The sequence below is a fragment of the Miniopterus schreibersii genome (assembly GCF_964146895.1).
Source record: "Miniopterus schreibersii genome assembly, chromosome: 14".
Taxonomy (NCBI): Eukaryota; Metazoa; Chordata; class Mammalia; order Chiroptera; family Miniopteridae; genus Miniopterus; species Miniopterus schreibersii.
In genome coordinates this window covers 47,690,754-47,707,343 of record NC_138114.1, presented here as the reverse complement: position 1 = coordinate 47,707,343, position 16,590 = coordinate 47,690,754, and the positions used below count along the sequence as shown (strand labels likewise).

The 16,590-nt window shown below is 52.0% G+C and overlaps 1 protein-coding gene across 23 annotated transcripts in view; it reads left to right on the top strand.

Annotated features, from left to right (window-relative positions):
• ABLIM1 (actin binding LIM protein 1) overlaps window positions 1-12,662 on the top strand; it is a gene marked incomplete at its 5' end in the record, with an annotated part of 227,952 nt that extends 215,290 nt beyond the window's left edge. For all 23 annotated transcript variants that reach the window (XM_081158067.1, XM_081158059.1, XM_081158063.1 and 20 more), the window contains 7 exons: window positions 897-988; window positions 2,196-2,310; window positions 3,804-3,868; window positions 4,497-4,557; window positions 6,068-6,156; window positions 7,031-7,111; window positions 8,185-12,662. In XM_081158067.1, coding sequence (XP_081014193.1) covers window positions 897-988; window positions 2,196-2,310; window positions 3,804-3,868; window positions 4,497-4,557; window positions 6,068-6,156; window positions 7,031-7,111; window positions 8,185-8,298 — 617 coding nt within the window. In that variant the 3' untranslated portion in view covers window positions 8,299-12,662. The remainder of the gene's footprint in view (window positions 1-896; window positions 989-2,195; window positions 2,311-3,803; window positions 3,869-4,496; window positions 4,558-6,067; window positions 6,157-7,030; window positions 7,112-8,184) is intronic.
• Between the last annotated feature and the right edge of the window lie 3,928 nt (window positions 12,663-16,590).

Here is a 16,590-nt window from a genome sequence, read left to right as displayed (position 1 = left end):
ACGAAGACAGCTTTTGGTCCATTAATCAAAATAAGAAAACTGAGACTATTAGTTTATTTTGATTAGATTAGCAAGCTTTCCTGTTTCCTCCCGCAGCCAGATTAATCCAAGCAATTTAGGAAAAACAGTCATTATCTTAATTTTCCAACCATTTAGACAGATCCCTCCTTTCCACCCCGACTCCCCTTTACCAGGCAGCTTTAAAATTGTACATGATTTGCTAAACTGTACCCAAGTAAGGCACTTTCTAGCTATATTGCTGTATTGAGAGTTTTTGTTGAGTTTTTATTAGTAGAAAACTTTTTTGTGATCATTTTTCAAAGGATTGAGGAAAACGAAGCATTAGGCACCTACCCCTTAAGAAAAAAGGGAAGAGCATACTTGCGAATGAGTTTATTAAGGGTAGGAGGCAGGGTGATATTATGGCGAGCCTATCTATTCAGCGAAAGAGAAAACGGCAAGATTTTAAAGCCTGTCCCAAAAGAGGGCCTGTTTAAACGTTTGCGGATGAATTTGGATTTCTCTCTATTTGAAAATTGACCTGAGAGACCTCAAAATAGCAAGTGTAGGTGCCCCTCCCGCTTACAGGGAGAGCTCTGGCCGGGCCCAGCGGGTGACTTAGACCCGGTCGCAGTGGCCAACACGGGTTTTCACTGAGCGGACCGGGTGCGGGGAGGCCGGGATCCGCCCCGCACCGGGTCCCGCACCCACCCTGCCCCCCGAGAAAGCAGCCGGCGGCGCCAAGCGGGCGGCAGGCTCCTTGTCCCCGCTGCTGTCTGTTAATGGCCAGGACCGCTGCCGACTGGCCGCCGGCCGCGTGGAGCGCAGGTGGCCCAGTCCCCTCCGGTCCCCGGGCCGTGCAGCTGACGCGAGAAGTTGTCTTTCCTGGGAACTAGGAGCTGACACGAGGCGCAGGTCCAGCGGCCGAGAAGACGACGAGGAGGAGCTTATGCGACGCCGGCAGCTTCAGGAAGAGCAGCTGATGAAGGTTTGTCCTTAAGCGGCCTCGCTGCCGTCTGCGGTTCCGTCCCACCCGCGCCGTATTTCTGGAGTGACTGCTGTGGGTGGGCCACCGAGAGGAGCGGGAAGTGGCTCCGCTCTTGGCTCAAGGTCCTGCTCCTGGCGACTGATAGGACAGGGCGCTGAGCGGTTCTGGGAGAGAGGCCCTGAGGCTGGACGGCAGAGGGACGTGTGACGTTTGGGCTTTTGCAAGGAGGGTGAGGCCCTGTGCGGGGCACGTGAGTGTGGCGCCTGAGTTGAAAGGGTGCTGCAGGGCCAGGTAGAGGCAAGGTGCCCACCCGGGTGGCTCAGCACCTCCCTTCCTTCCTGCAGGCTCTGCCGAAGGAGTCCCCTCGGGACTGAGCCTTGCTCCAGGTCTTTCCTCAGGACCCGTGGGACCTTGTGTGCATATCTGGGCCAGGAAAGAAGGAATAAAATAGACTGCCACCAAGGAGCCCTCTTAACTCTCCCACCTCCAACGTGGGCGCCAGAAGACCAATACAGAGAGAGGCAGTTATAGCCTGGGACGGGGGGAGCCAGGAAATTGTAAACTCTCCCCCCAGTGAGGAATGGGTGAATCCCTCCCGATGACGTTTTCCAAAGATACTTAATCATATGGGAAATGTCTATGATATGGCTTATATGAAGGGATAAGATACTAAATTGCATTTATAGCAGTATCCCAGTTTTGTAGAATATGTGCATAAAAAGTACTGGATGGATATAAAACAAAATGTAGGTGGGCATCTCGGAGTGGCGGGTTATGGGTTACTCTTTGGGTTTTCTAAAACCTGTACAATCAGAAAGTATTGGCTTTTTTTCTTGTTTTTAAACAAATCAGTGTAATTTCTTTTTAAAGGCTGCTATCCCCAACCTCCCTTTTCTACGCCAAAAATCCACAAACATACACGCCTCCTGAGGTCACCTGCTGGCACTTTGGGGGAGAACATGGGAGGGAGAACATCCTTCTGATATGGAGCCTGACTTGGGGAAATGCGGCCTTGACACTGAAAAGGCTGAGGGACTCAAGGCCCAAAACCCAGCCGAGCTCTTAAGGCACCACCAGGCTCTGAGACTATATACATCCGGGCTCCGCCAGAGTCGGAAACTTCTCACAGGATCTTCTAAAAAGAAATTATATTTTTCATGAAAGTAACTGCAGGCTTCCCTTCCATTTTTCTTTTCTTTGTAAATAGCTTAACTCAGGCCTGGGGCAGCTGATACTGAAAGAGGAGATGGAGAGAGAGAGGGAAAGGGAGAGGGAGAGGTCATCCCTGTCGGCCAGTCGCTACGACTCTCCCATCAACTCAGGTGAGCAAGGGGCCGACCTTGACTGTTGGGGGGCAGGGACATTTCTGGGGGAACCCACAGGGTGTTCTGTGGAGAAGGAAGTGCGGGAAACCCACTCCATGCCAACCTAGCTTGTAAGCATGTCATGGTTCTTCCTTAAATGTGTGTTTCCTTCCTGCTGCAAAGGGGGAGCCCTTAGAGGGCCTCGGGACACAAGGGGTCAGGTTAGAATAATCATGTCAGAGGAAGATAGCATAAAGGAAATCCACGCAAAGAACAGGATGCTTTCGGCCATAGAGAGCATGAACTACATTTTCTAAGTGTAATAATTTTACATTAATATAGTCAACACAAGAGCTGAAGACTAACGGTGTTGTTTTGGACACTTTTGAAGGACATTACTTATATACCGGGCTGAAACAGTCTATTTGGATGCTTTCCCTGCTTACATTTGTCAAAAGCCAGTTCTCTCTTAACCCACAAGATTTCTTCTCCCGTGTTCTGAACTCAAGCTTAATTTCCTCTCCTGATGCTTCCTTTAAAAATGTGTTTAGTGTTTACTGTATGCAGGCATTTTTGCTAAACAGTATTTCACTTAATTTCCACAATGTGCAAATGAAGTAGATATGATTATTAACACAATTTTGTAGCTCAGGTATACGAGGTTTAAATAACTTACCCAACGTCACATTGCTTATAACTCGCAAAACTGGGATTTAGGAGTCCCAAGTATCATAGCCCCAGAGCCCACAGTCCTGACTGGATGCCTGGCTACCTCTCATAGATGCCTGCCTGGCGTGGACCTTGGATTAGGTGGTTCGCTAATCTTTAGAGTTCCATCTAATTCTGTGATTATGTTCTGTAAGAATATATAGCCACTTGGATCAAGAACGAAAGGCTTAAAAAGATGAAATACGGTGCCCAGAGATGCAGAGGCTAAGTTGCAGAGCCAGAATTCAAGCCCAGGTCTACCTTTCCCAAAGCCCAGCAGCTCATGAGGCATCCAAGCTGTTGATGGGACACCCTATCCCAGGCCTCCCAGGGGTCCAGCCATGGCCAGGAGACCTTGATAACTTACATGGTTGACTTTTGGGTCAGTGGTTTCTGCCCTATCAACTGAGGCATGGGTTTATACCTCCAAATAGCGCTGGATTCAAATCCTTGCTCAGCTATTTACAAGCTGAGCGACCTTGGGCAAGATACTTTCCTAAGCTCCCATTTCTTCTCCTGTAAAATGGCAATAACAACAGTATTATTAGGGCTGTCCCAAGGATTCAGAGATAACATGTGCAGGGCCCTTCCTTCCCTACTGCTCCTCAGTAATATCACCGCCCACCCATCCCTGCATCACCCAGTATGGCGGCATTTTGTGAATATTTCAGCCCTATATTATTTGGATTGTTTTTTTCCCTGAATCATCTTCTCTGCAGGGTAGAAGATATACCACCAATTTCATTAAAGAATAAAGACCTCCCATTTCCTAACAATTGCTTTTTCACCTTTTTCTCGCTTAGCTTCGCACGTTCTGTCATCTAAAACTTCATCTCTCCCGGGCTATGGAAGAAACGGGCTTCACCGGGTAAGGTTTCTCCTCCCGTGGTTTCCGAGTGGACTCCCTCCTCCCTTCGTGTTGGTGGACGTGCTGACACATCTCTGAATACTTCTGACATGATGACCTCAGTGTTAGCATTTGATGAAAATTGTATTCTCCCCGATCTCCTGGTGAATCACCTCGAGTTATGGGCAAAATAAATATTTCTATTGAAAGAAAGAGAAGTTGCCTTTGGATAAAAGAATAGCCTGCGTACGTTTACGGGAAGACTAGATTAAGTAATAAGGTGGCAAATATTCCTGCAGCCAAGCAAAAAGTCATTATTCGAGCCTTTATCTCTGCTGTAAAGAGTTTCTAGGAAAGTTTTTTGCCATCTCCCTCCCACAACACGTGGACTATGTGTGATAACTACGTGGAGAAACGTTATTTATTAGCAAGAGGTACTTGCTTGCAAGGACCTACTGAGCGGTGGCATCGAAGGACGACCACAGACAGGGTTCACAGGAACGGGAGAGGAAGTGGGGAAAGACGATGAGGGCCCAGGGTCCAGCTGGGGAAGAATTCTCAGGCTTCGTAAACTCTCCCCCTTTTCACCTGACTCCCAAGCGATCACTGTGCAGTAGATTTTCTAATACTGTGTCTTTTCTCATTTCAGCCCGTCTCTACAGACTTTGCTCAGTACAACAGCTACGGGGACGTCAGCGGGGGAGTGCGAGGTGAGGGTCCTGCGGCCGCAGTGTGACCATGGCCGAGGTTGACACAGGCTAGGCAGTGACAAGCACATTAGCCGGGTTCGTGCCACGTTACATTCTGAAGTAGGATCCCCCACCTACCCTCTGCGGGCTAACAGGGCCCTTCTTAACATCTCCGAGGATCTCTAGTGACATGAGACCGTGAGAAGCAAGCGTGTAAGAGCGAATTCATTGCACCTACTGTGTGCAGACACCTGGGGTGCAGCGATGGTTGGCCTGCCTGCAGAATGCACATGACTGGAGATGCAGATAGAAGGCAGCAGCACCTTCGGGGTGCCAGGGAAAATGACCCCCAGTAGAAAAAGGTGCTTTAACTGATAATGGAAACCCGAGCAGGCGTTTCCTGGCTCCAGGGAGCCAGGCGGGCGCTGTGTGCAGAGAGACCCAGAGCATGGTCATTGGGAAACGTCTGGGCCACTGCAGCAGGATAGTCTCTCTGTTCATGTTTCCGTGTCTCCCTGTGGTCTTTCCCTGCTGACAGCTGCTTTCTCTTGTCTTTGCAGACTACCAGGTATGGAACCCTGTCCTTGTTGAGTTGGCCGCACCAGCAGAACAGCCATTATTCAGTCCAGATGCGTGGTGCTGCTCCCGGGAAGGGTTTCTGTTGAGCAGATGCTGATTGGGGTTGATCGATGGAATCAGTAGTCTACAGCCGTGAGGAGCCAGGGGGGCCAGCTGTCCCCGCAGGCCTTGGGGACATGGCAGGAACCAGGACAGGTGTCTGAGGACTGTCTTGCTCTGGCCTTGAAGAGTCATTCCTCGGGGGGGACCAGCGTCAAGGGTCCGCCCATGCATAGTTTATTTTCTTTTTTAAATCTTCATCGAAGGATATTTTCCGTTGATTTGAGAGAGAGAGAGAGAGAGAGAAACATCAATGTGTAAGAGAAACACCAATCGGTTGCCTCCTGTACGCGCCCCTGACCAGGGGTTGAACCTGTGACCCTTTGGCGTGTGGGAAGATGCTTAACCAACTGGGCCACCCGGCCGGGCTGCAGTTTGTTTTCTTTTGGTTATAGTGACTCAGTGCTTTAGGTCCCCCTTCCTTTGCCTGGTCTCGTATGAACACAAACTCCTGTGTTGGCCAAAAGGGAAGAGATGCTTTGGTACCGTTCCTTTTTCCATACAGCCTAAGCCTCGTAAAATTATGACAGAGAATGAGAAAAGGGAAAATATGCAAAGAAACACAAGATAAAAATAAAGAATGAACCATCGTAAACGTAGCCATTTTTTTACGTACCGTTCATGCTTGGAGCCTAAATTCAGGGCCTAGTCAATACGGTTATACCAGGCTAGTAGAAAACAGCAGCACTCCTGCTCCTATTCAGCAAGCATCTCATTTTGAAAAATCCAGAGTAATTAAGATGACACATCTATAAAGTGGTGGAGAGGACGTGAGATCCAAACAGGAGGATTTGGGAGCCCACAGAGCTCTCCCTCCAGCTCCCACGCTGCCATGGGCTCCTCCTTGACCCAGCTTCTCTGTTGCAGACCCTCCCGGATGGCCACGTGCCTGGCATGAGGATGGACCGTGGAGTGTCCATGCCCAACATGTTGGAGCCAAAGGCAAGTTCAGCTGTCGTACAGAGATGAGTGGCCAGGACGTGGCCCTGGAAGAGATTTGGTCTTCTGTCTTTTCACCATCCTCAGTGTCAAGGCCCACGTGGCTCTAGGCTGGTGCACTAGGCAAGCCATGTCACAGAGCACCCTGCCACCTGGCTCGTTTCGTCACACCGTGTCAGCAGGTTTGAGCCCTCACTGGGTGAGGTGCCACATGTTCACAGGAAGTACCAGAGCATCTCCTGTGACCCCAGCATTAACGTGGCCCCTGCCATGAGCACTACAAGGCGTGCCCCGTGCTGAGTGGAGCCACTTGCACACTGCTCCAGATGGGGTGACCAGTATGTCCCAGTTTGCCCAGGACTTGCCAAGTTTTAGCACTGAAAGTCTTGTGTCCCAGGACCCTCCTTGGTACTGGGCAAACTGGGATGGTTGGTCGCCCTAGTTCCAGAGCATCCTGTTCCTCCAGAGGTGTCCAAGGGCTGTGCTCCTTGAGGACCCTCCCTGGGACTTATCACCCACCAGAACACTGCTCTGGGTCAGCCTGGCTCCGCGGATTCGTGAGTCAGTATTAGAACAAGGTTGTTGAAGTCTATGTGAACTAAGTCACTTCAGTTCCCTTCCAGTGTCTACCTCCCTCCCCAGGACATGGTAGATTTGTATTGTTTCACACAGCCCAGCCCTGCAAAGGCGCAGGGCTGCCTGGGACACAGGTGGGCAGTGGGGCATATGTGAGAACCTGTCCCCGTACCCTGGAACCTCAGGTGCCGTAATTATCATCTTAGAAGCTCTGCCTGGGGAGTACCAGATTTTCAGTAGGTCCCGCTTGGTAACGTGATGGACCACAGTGTTCTAGAAGGTGTGTCTCTTCGCTTCCCAGATATTTCCCTATGAAATGCTCATGGTGACCAACAGAGGGCGCAACAAAATCCTGAGAGACGTCGACAGAACGAGGCTGGAGGTAAGTAAAAAATAAAAACCTGGTCCCAACTGCAGTTCCCTGTGCACGTCCTCCAACTTCCCCCTGAGAAACGTTTCCGTGACGGCAAAAAACATGAAAAGAGTCAGCCTCACAACTCAGGTAGGGTAGAATTTGCTGATAACCAGAAAAACCCGTATTTATGCTTAAAAGATCAGCATGAAGTAAAATCCAGAACAACCACCCAGGAGCCCAGTATGATGTTAGTCGTTTTCTTTGGAAACCTGGTGTTGCCATAATTCTGGCTGGTGGCGTAGAAAGGCCCCTCCGTCCCTGTCTGGAGAGCCCCAGCCCCCGTCTGTCCCCAGCCCCGGCCACGTCCGTGGAGGGGGGACACTCAGCAAAGAGGCTTGTACCGAGCAGGCTTCTCTCGGCGGCCTCCGCATGCCTTGCTGAAGGGTTATCTGGGCCCGCACACCCCAGACCTCCCTAGACACGGGGGAATGAGCTTTCTACTTTTCCATCTGAATGATTTTAATTAAGAAAAGCCCTGGCTGCCAGCCTCCTAAAGAATCATTCTTTTTTCCCCTGACAAAAGGCAGTGCCTTTGCAGGCGGTTCAGCCAGGCACAGAGAATCAAGGCTCCGGCATCCTAGGGCCTTTCCTAGGAGGGGTGACAGGTGGGGGTTCTCAGGAGTAGGCCAGGCATCCGTCCACCTCACCTGTGGCTGAGGCAGGAGGGAGCCCGGCGTCCCCAAGGACCACTTTGGAAGTCTCTCCGGCTTTCTCACGGCCATGGTCTACGTTCTCTGCCTCTTCCCAACATCCCAAGGGCCTGAAGTAGAGCCACCTCCAGCATAAGTCACCTTTCTCTGTCCCCTCTCCATTCAGCGCCGTTTCAGCCATCGTTAGCGCCGCTCCAGCTCTCCTGTGCGGTGCAGAGGGCGCCTGGCCCGGCCCAGGCAGGCGAGGGGCCGGGCGCGGTGCCCGCCATCGGGCCTCGGGCCTCGGGCCTCCGAGGGGTGCTCCCCTCCGCATCCCGCCTGGCTCTCCGAGGCGAGTGGCCCCCCGCGTGGGCATCGGGACTGACCGCAGTTCTCTTCTCCCCCCCACAGCGCCACTTAGCCCCCGAAGTGTTCCGGGAGATCTTCGGGATGTCCATACAGGAGTTCGACAAGTTACCTCTTTGGAGACGCAACGACATGAAGAAGAAAGCAAAGCTCTTCTGAGCCCCGCCCACAGGCTGCAGTTCGAAAAAGCGGCGGTGACACATGGGATGTTGTATTAAGGCCCAAACCTGACTGGAGAATTTGCAAACTACTGTCCCTCAGCAACAGCCAAAGGGGGGGATCCGATTAAGACACCCACGGGCCAAATGCTGGGCCGACCAGCGGCAGCCCGCGCCAGGCTGCGGGGGGTAGAAAGTCTGTTCCCACGCTCGGCAGTGGCGTTCACACGCGACCTTTCTACGTCTCCTTGTGCACACGGCAGGAGCCCCGTCCTTGTTCCCCTTTAACTGTTGTCCAACAATAGTGCTGCCTGTCCGGATAAGAGCCAGCAAGTGCCCTTAGGATGCCGCGTGGAGCCAAGCAGCTGCCGTGACCCCGGAGTGTCCCTGCGCTACGGTGCAGCGGGTGGCTGGGACGGAGCCCGAGGGCCCATGCGCACCCGGCAGCCGTCCCCACGCGCCTTTGTTCCCTGGCCTCGCGCAGCCCGAGTCGCTGTTAACCAGCTCCTTGCTCTCGACTCAGCCCGCACCTGGGTCACAAATGAATTAGGTATCATTTTAGAAAAACAATGTTAAGAGAAAAAGAAGGAGAAGGAATGAAAGGAAAAACTCCCTTAACTTTTTCTGCTTTAGATAGTGTGATTCACCCTCCCTACCAAGGACGGGAGCTGGCCCTGGTCCCCCTTTGCAAAGAAAGGAAAGGGTAAATGGACTCCAGGCTGGCACAGGTGCATGCTCTTAGGTGATTCTCACCCAGGGGCCATGGCACTCATGGCAAAAAAAAGAAGGAAAAAAAGAGGTCCATGCCCTCCCGACGCAAGTTCCCACCCTCGCCTGCATCTGGCATCTGCTGAGTTGAATCTCACCCGCACTGGTTGTGGCTTTTTCAAGGTCTTTCAGAAGTCGGCTGAGGAGAGACGTGGTTTTCTGTTTTAAATCCCTGCAACCTCAAGGTAGATGGCCTGGCACTGATTTCACTTGGCCTTTTTAGCTTTTCTTCCTGCCCAGCACTGTTGACCCCATGATGTGTGTGTGCGTGTGTGTGTGTGTGTGTGTGTGCACGCACATGCACTGGAACTACTAACTTATTTTGCAAATGGCTCTGCTGGGGTGGACCTGAGGAATCCAGCTGTTCCTTGGTCTGAAGCCAGACTGCGGTGTTCAGCTTTGCCCTTTCGTTTATATCCTGCTTCATCCGGTGTTTCTGCTGCCCCATCTTCTCTCTGACCTCACCTGCATCGGCCGCCTGTGTCCCAGTCCTTGCTTTGCTCTGGCAAAGTGTGAGGCGTGGGGACCACAGCGTATCCCCAGTGTCTCCCTGCCACCATCAGTAAGGGTCCCAGCGCTAGGCTGGTGGAGAGTTTTTGTCACTCTGGGGTCCATAAAGGACCCTCGATGTTTTCATTGATTAATGCGTTACGCCCCGTGTGTGCACATACAGATCAAACATCCACGTCAGAAAAACTGCAGCGGTAGAGAACTGAGCCCCAGACCTGTTCCCACCCATGCAACTTTGCTTTCCTCGTATCTTTTGCATTTGGCTCTGCATCCACCTTGGAAGGGAGAACAGGTTCTTTCCCTGTCAAGTGTATTAGCAAGTTTAAACCACGCCATGCAGCTACGCGTACGCGTCGCCCCAAAGTGCCAGTGGCCTCCTGCTTGCGAGCAGAGCAGCGCTGTGCCCTGGAGACGGGGCACTGAATGAACCCGAGCGCAGAGCGGGCCCCCAGCCCCACTCGGGCGGGAGGGGAGGCTGAGGCAGCCTGCTCCTCCTGACTGCCGGATCCAGTGTGCCGCTGCAGCTCACCGTCCGTTTACTACACGGGGCTCCGCACGCTTGTTCACGGGGCGTCCAGGCCACTGCACGGGGCATCTGTATTCTCTGCCTGAACCCCGCCCGCCCGCCCCGCCCTGCCCATCACAATGGCAGTGTTGACACAGGCAAACGAGCAGGGGCTGTTCACTTCGGGAATGAATCACACCCGGCAAGCTTCCCCGGCACAGACACAAGGGCTACCCTTTTGAGCTTTGGGCTTCCTTAAGACTGCACACGCTGAGCGCATGGGGTAGGCGAGGCCTCTGGCTCTGTGAACGTCAGTGCTTGCTTTGAAGTTTCTCCCAGGAAAGCTGGGGTGCCACTCAGACTCCTTGTGTGATCTATGCTGAGACGTGAAGAGTGGGGATAAACTTGTACAGCCAGCCCTGCGTCTGCACTGTGGCTTGGGTTAGTGATGAAATGTGCATAACGCGGCTTCAGTAACTAAAGACAAACTGCCTGTTCTCTGAAACCTTGACCAGAGAAGCTAGAGTTAATGGCTAATAGGTGCAAAGACAAAAGAGAAGTTGTTTTTATCTGTCCTGTCCTCTAGTCTCTCCCAGTTCTGTTGTGTCCAAGCTGAGTTTTCTCTTCCGAGGTGAGCCCGGAGCAGCTCTTCTCAGCCCTCACCCTCTCGATCGATCGGGTTCTGTCCATCAACTCTACTTGGAGCACTTCTTGGCCCGAAACGTTTATAAAACTTTCACCTGATTTCTTTACACTTGAAAGCAAACACCTTTTTCTAAAGAATTGCTTCTCAGATGATTATATAAAATATATATGCTTTTGCTAGTTTAAAAAAAATTCAAATTAACCACTTTGGACTAAGTAGGTCTTTCTAAAAACTCTTTTAAGCAAACTTGGTGTTCAGGTTCTCCAGTGTGTGAAAGGGGTGGGGAGCGGTGGGCCCACAGGGCTTTCTCTCCGACGGTCACGAGTGAGGGTGGGAGGAAATGGGCTTCGACCCCAGCCCCTCTGTCCTCTGAAGCAGGCTCTGTTTTTACAAATCACTCTTTTGTATTTCTGGTCACTGTTTAATCAGTACTTCCTAAGCCAGCCTTGATTTCAGCTGATTTTTAAGATGATTTCCTTTGGCACGCCAAGGGTTTTCAGTATGCCCTCACTCATTAGTACTCCTTTTTGAAGAACATTCTATCCAGAAAAAGAGATGCTTTTGGACTTGAGGTTTGCACTGATGCCACCTCATAGTGATGATGGACATTAAGAGAACTACCCAACTGTGTTATGATGAAAAGGAGAAACTTTTACTTTGGCATTTAAAAGAAAAAAAATCACTGTCTTTCCACCCGCTGCCCAGGAAACTGGGGGAAGGTGGTGATGGATATGCTTTGCATATGGATTTTTGTGCTTTTATTGGACAAGTTTAATTTCATGACAAGAAGAAAAGGGGAGGTGTGGATAGTTTAAGCTAAAAGGAACTTTCTAAACAATTTCTGTGTACACAGCAAAATTAAAGAAATCCAACATGTCCCGATGCTTAGCATAATTAAGTGGGAATTGTTACCATTAAATAAAACTGCCCCAGGCATCTCTCCAGAGAGTGGAGACCCCGAGTCCCTTTCTGAGCCTGTTCACCAGAGGTAGACACCAGCCCAAGGAGGTGGCGAGCCTTCAGGGCACACGCCTATTTCTTACCCTGCGGAAGGAAACACGGACACCACAAGCTTGGTGTTCTCTGGGGGTTTTATGTAACGAGTGTGTGTTTTCTCTGAGTTGCCGGCGATCCCTCATCGAAGCTCTCCCAGTTCTTCCCATTTCAGTTGGGTTTATGGAATTTCTTTCAAATGTTGGATGATCCGCTGTTACTCCTGCCCTCCCTCCCCTTTTCAGATCTACGAAAGCAAATGTTTGGAGGAACTGCTGTGTAAAAGACGTGTCGTGTCCCCCGTGAAAGTGAGTGGGTGTCCGTCTGCACCCCAAGTACCGCGTGCTGGTCTGCAGAGGTGGCCAGCGGCCCGCGTCGCTGTGCGGACGAGCCCGACCCTCTCCACGCCCGTTGCAACAGCGCTCGCCCCTCTGCTGTGCCCCGCGTCTCTGTGTACTCACGGCTCCGTGAATAAAGTGCGTGCTTTGTTCCTAGACGCCTCCACGCCGTTTGCTTGCCTGTTTCCCTGCCCCCTCTAAAGATCGGCCCCGTTTATGGAAGCACCAGCCCGACTCCCAACAACAGAAACGAAATCAAACCAAAGCCTTAGGAATGTGTGTCTATCAAATGGGAAGGCGGGTCGGAGGGGAAACGCAACAAAATAGTCATGGCACAGCCCAGGGCTGTTTGTCCCGTTGTCCGGACCGTAGTGACCAAGTCGACTAAAGAGACAATTTTTCACCCAGCCGGTGTGGCTCAGTGGTCGAGTGTCGACCCAGGAACCTGGAGGTCACGGTTGATTCTCGGTCAGGGCGCGTGCCTGGGTTGCGGGCTCGATCCCCAGTAGGGGGCGTGCAGGAGGCAGCAGATCGATGATGTTTCTCTCTCATCGATCTTTCTATCCCTCTCAAATCAATAAAAACATTTAAAAAAAAATTTTTTTTTATCGAGCTGTTGAACTGGCTGGTGTTTGACTTTGTGGTACAGTCTCATCTTTTAGACAAGGCTGGGGCTTGGGAATTCGGGGAGGTCCGAGGAACGAGCTGCTGACCTGCCCTGACTGCCGGCGTTTTACTAAGAAACTAGAATGCAGTGGGAGGAAAAGAGCCTTGAAATCTGTGACCTCCCCGCATTGTCAGACCTGAAGTGAAGGAAGCCGCCTACGTTTTGATTTATTTGACCTTCACTGCCAAGATTTAGGGCTTGCAGAAAATACAGGCATCTATTTATGCTCACGGTAGCCTGTGCCCACAGCGGTTCTGCTGTGTGTCCATCAAACCTAGTCGTCTTAGTCCATGTGGGGTGCTGTAGCAGAAGACCCTAGACTGAGTGGCTTGAACAGCAGACATGTATTTCTTACAGTTCCGGAGGCTGGGAAGTCCACAGTCAAGGTGCTGGCAGGCCAGGTGCCTGGGGAGAGCCTGCTGGGCCCGGAGATGCGGCCTTACCTTGTGTCCTCACGTGGACCGCAGCGAGAGGAAGTAAGCTCTCCCACGCCTCTTCTTGGAAGGGTACTAATTCCATCCTAAGGGCTCTATCCCTCGTGATCTAACGGCCTTCCGAAGGCCCTACCTCCCAATATCTTCCTGTTGGGGTTAGAGTTTTAACATGAGTTGGGGGGCAACAAACACGCAATCTGTAACCCCTGCCCAGGGGCCAGTTGCACCGGCGTCCAGTAGACCCACACCGAGAAGTGGGAAACAGGTTCTTCTCAAGCCAGTTGGCACATGTGGTTCATTACCGTAGGAAACAGGTCAGGAAGCCCCAGCCGGAGGTCTGTGTTCTACGAACTTCTGCCCCTTCCCACACCCGCACCGCCACGCTGGTCCACCACGACCACAGCCAGTCTCTCCACCCCTTACCTTGCGCACCTTGTGGCATTTGCCACTGTGGATCACCAGTGCACTGGAAATCACCCCGCCTCCCCTCAGAGGTGAGTCCTCACACACAGCAACACTCACAAGACTATGTTGGGCATCTGGGGCCCTTCGTGGCTGACCTTCGCCTCGCCTACTGCTCAGCGTCCCCTCCCAAAGTGCCCCACCTTCGAGTCTTGCGCTCCAGCTCCTCCAAACCACTGAGGGCTCCCTGAACACACGAGGCCCTCTCCGCCTCTGCAGCTTGGCCCAGGGCATGTCTTCTGGACAGTGTCCAACGCTTCAAGGAGGTGGAGCGCGGAGAGGATCTGGCCCCAGGGAAAGGAGGTCATGGTAACGTGGACTGTTTGAAATGAGTGGCCCCCTAGCTCTTTGGAGTTACCGTGTGAATTTCCCATGGGCTCCATTGCCCTGAATCAAAGACAAGCCTGAGCTCACACCCTTTCTAGGAGCCTGCCTTGATGGGCCCAGCCCGACCTGCCCAGTGAATTCTTTGCGTGCCTGCAGTTGAACATCACGTTTGACACTAGCAGGTGTTGCCTAGGACAGCTAGCTGTGTGTGTTTCTGCTCCTCAGTTGATGTGTAGCGAGATCTCTGTACTGCCAGCAGGCTTTGTGCTCACAGGATCCCTCACGACAGCCCTGCAAGACAAATCCTGGCAGCTCCGCTATACAGGTGGGGAAACCAAAGCTCAGAGGCTAGAGAAACATGCCTGATAACTCAGCCAGTGAGCCCCAGATCGGCCCACTTCAAGTCCCATACCACTTTCCTCTGTGTCCCACTGCCTGTGACCTTCCGAAGCAAGGACTGTGTCCCCCACACTCTAACCTCCCAGGTGCACGGCACAAAGAAGGTCTTCTGTGTGAGACCCTTCAGTCTGGTTGGGAGCCCCATCAAGACCACCAGGTCACGGTTGTGAACAACAGGTCGGGGTACTCACTAGCTGTGTGTTTTAAGGCCAGTTATTTAGCCTCTGTAGGCCTCAGTTTGTTCAACTGCAAAATGGACCATCAGAACTCTGTTGCTTAATTATTATACCATGTAGAACACAGTGCGGTACCCAACACAAAGTAATTGCTCAAGAAACTTCAGTGATTTTTATTAAGAGTAATTAGCCACTTAGACTTGAAGAGCTCCATAAATTCTCTGAGCCTCAGTTTTCTCATTGGTAAATTAGGAGTGGATACCTGCTATGTCTATCTTATTGGGTAGTGAGGCCAAAGGAAGCAAGAGAGAGCGCTCAGACACAGACAAGTGTTATTTGAAATGGTATTGGGTCAGGAGGGCTTCTTGGTATTATTTTAAATTGTTTAATGTGGTAATTTTAATTTTTGTTCTGGGCTTCCCACCCCCTTTGGTCTTTATATAAATATTCCAACACAAAACAAGCTCACAACTCCTTTTATATGCTTCAAGAATAGCCCTCTCTTTGTCCAATAATAATAGTCTGAGATGGAGATCCCCAGAAGATATGCTGGTGAGTAGTAATAAGAACAGAGTATTACGTGGCTGTTGAGGGCAGGCTGTACATCAGACTGCCCGGGTTTGAGTCCAGCCCCGCAGAGAAGCAGCTGTGTGATGGTGACGATCTGCTTAGCTTCTCTGAGGCTGAATTCCCACTTCTGTAAGGTAAGAGGACTGCCTACCTCAGAGGGTCATGGTGAGACTCACGTAGAACAGGACCCAGCATGATACGCAATAAGCGCTCAAACATCAGCTTTTTAAAATTTTTTATTTTTTAATCCTTGCCCGAGGATATCTTTTCCCACTGATTTTCAGAGAGAGTGGGAGGGAAAGAGGAGGGGGGAGAGAGAGAGAGAGAGAGAGAGAGAGAGGGAGAGAGAGAAACGTAGATGTGGGAGAGACATCGATTGGTTGCCTCCTGCACGTGCCCTGACCCCAGCTGGGGATCAAACCTACGACCCTTTGGTCTGAGGGCCGGCGCTCTAACCACTGCGCTACGGGCCAGGACCAAACATCAGCTTTTATTAATAAAGTTTCTGCTGTGTAATTAGGACTTACGACCTGCCCAGTCCTGAGCTCGGCGTATTACACGGTTGATTCCACACAGCTCCTTACCGCCCCCAGCCCCGCTCACCCCGTCTCCCCAGTTCGAGCCCAGCGCGTGGGCGCGTGTCCGAAGGCACCGCGGTCAGCCAGGGTGGCGGGCTGCTCTAGCGGGAAACATCCCAGCTTGGGGCTTGGCCCTTCCCAAGGGGTTTCAGAGCTGTTGGGCCCGGTGTTTTTTGGGTGGGGAGATTTCCCTCGCCTACACAAGGGATGCTTAGAAACACCAGCTGCAGAAGAGCGGACACTCATTCCCGTGAAAAACGGCTTTGCTTCCAGAAAGGTCTTAACAACTGTCTGACTCACTTCAAGGCCACTGAAGGCAGCAGAGGCTGAGCTGCCAGTCCCATAGTATTGGGGGACATTTCCTAGACTCCAGGAAGCCACCAGTGCTACTCAGCCCCTCCTGCCCATGGCTGGAAGGGGGCTCCTCCTCCCCACAGAGACAAACCGCCTCGCCCCGGGTGTGTCGCCAGCCCTGCCCTGCGGGGCGCAGCCCATAGTGGGCCGGAAACCCCTGGGAAGGGTGGGGACTTGGTGCTGGCTGCTTTTGAGAAAGCCCAGGGTGGTCGAAAGAGTAGTGCCCACAGCTTCTGGGAATCCCAGCCCCACCTCAAGGACCTGTGTCCACACCCTAAACTCTCTTCTCCCCCATATTAGGCCAGGACTCTGATTAAAAAGTGCCCCTTCGCTCCCACGGAGCTCGGGGGAGGGCTGTCACGGGAGGGCTGAAGCAGGTCAGGGCTCTGGCAAGGGTGTAATCTGACCACATTTATTTTACTTTCCCTGGATGAAAATGTCTCCAGGGCCTGCCATTGTACAAAGCACAATAGCAGCCGGGAGAGGTTTCTCTGTATTTATTTGTGCCGTCCGCCTGCTGCTGCCTCCAAGGCAGCCCTTCCTTTCAGATAAAAAGAAAAGTTGGC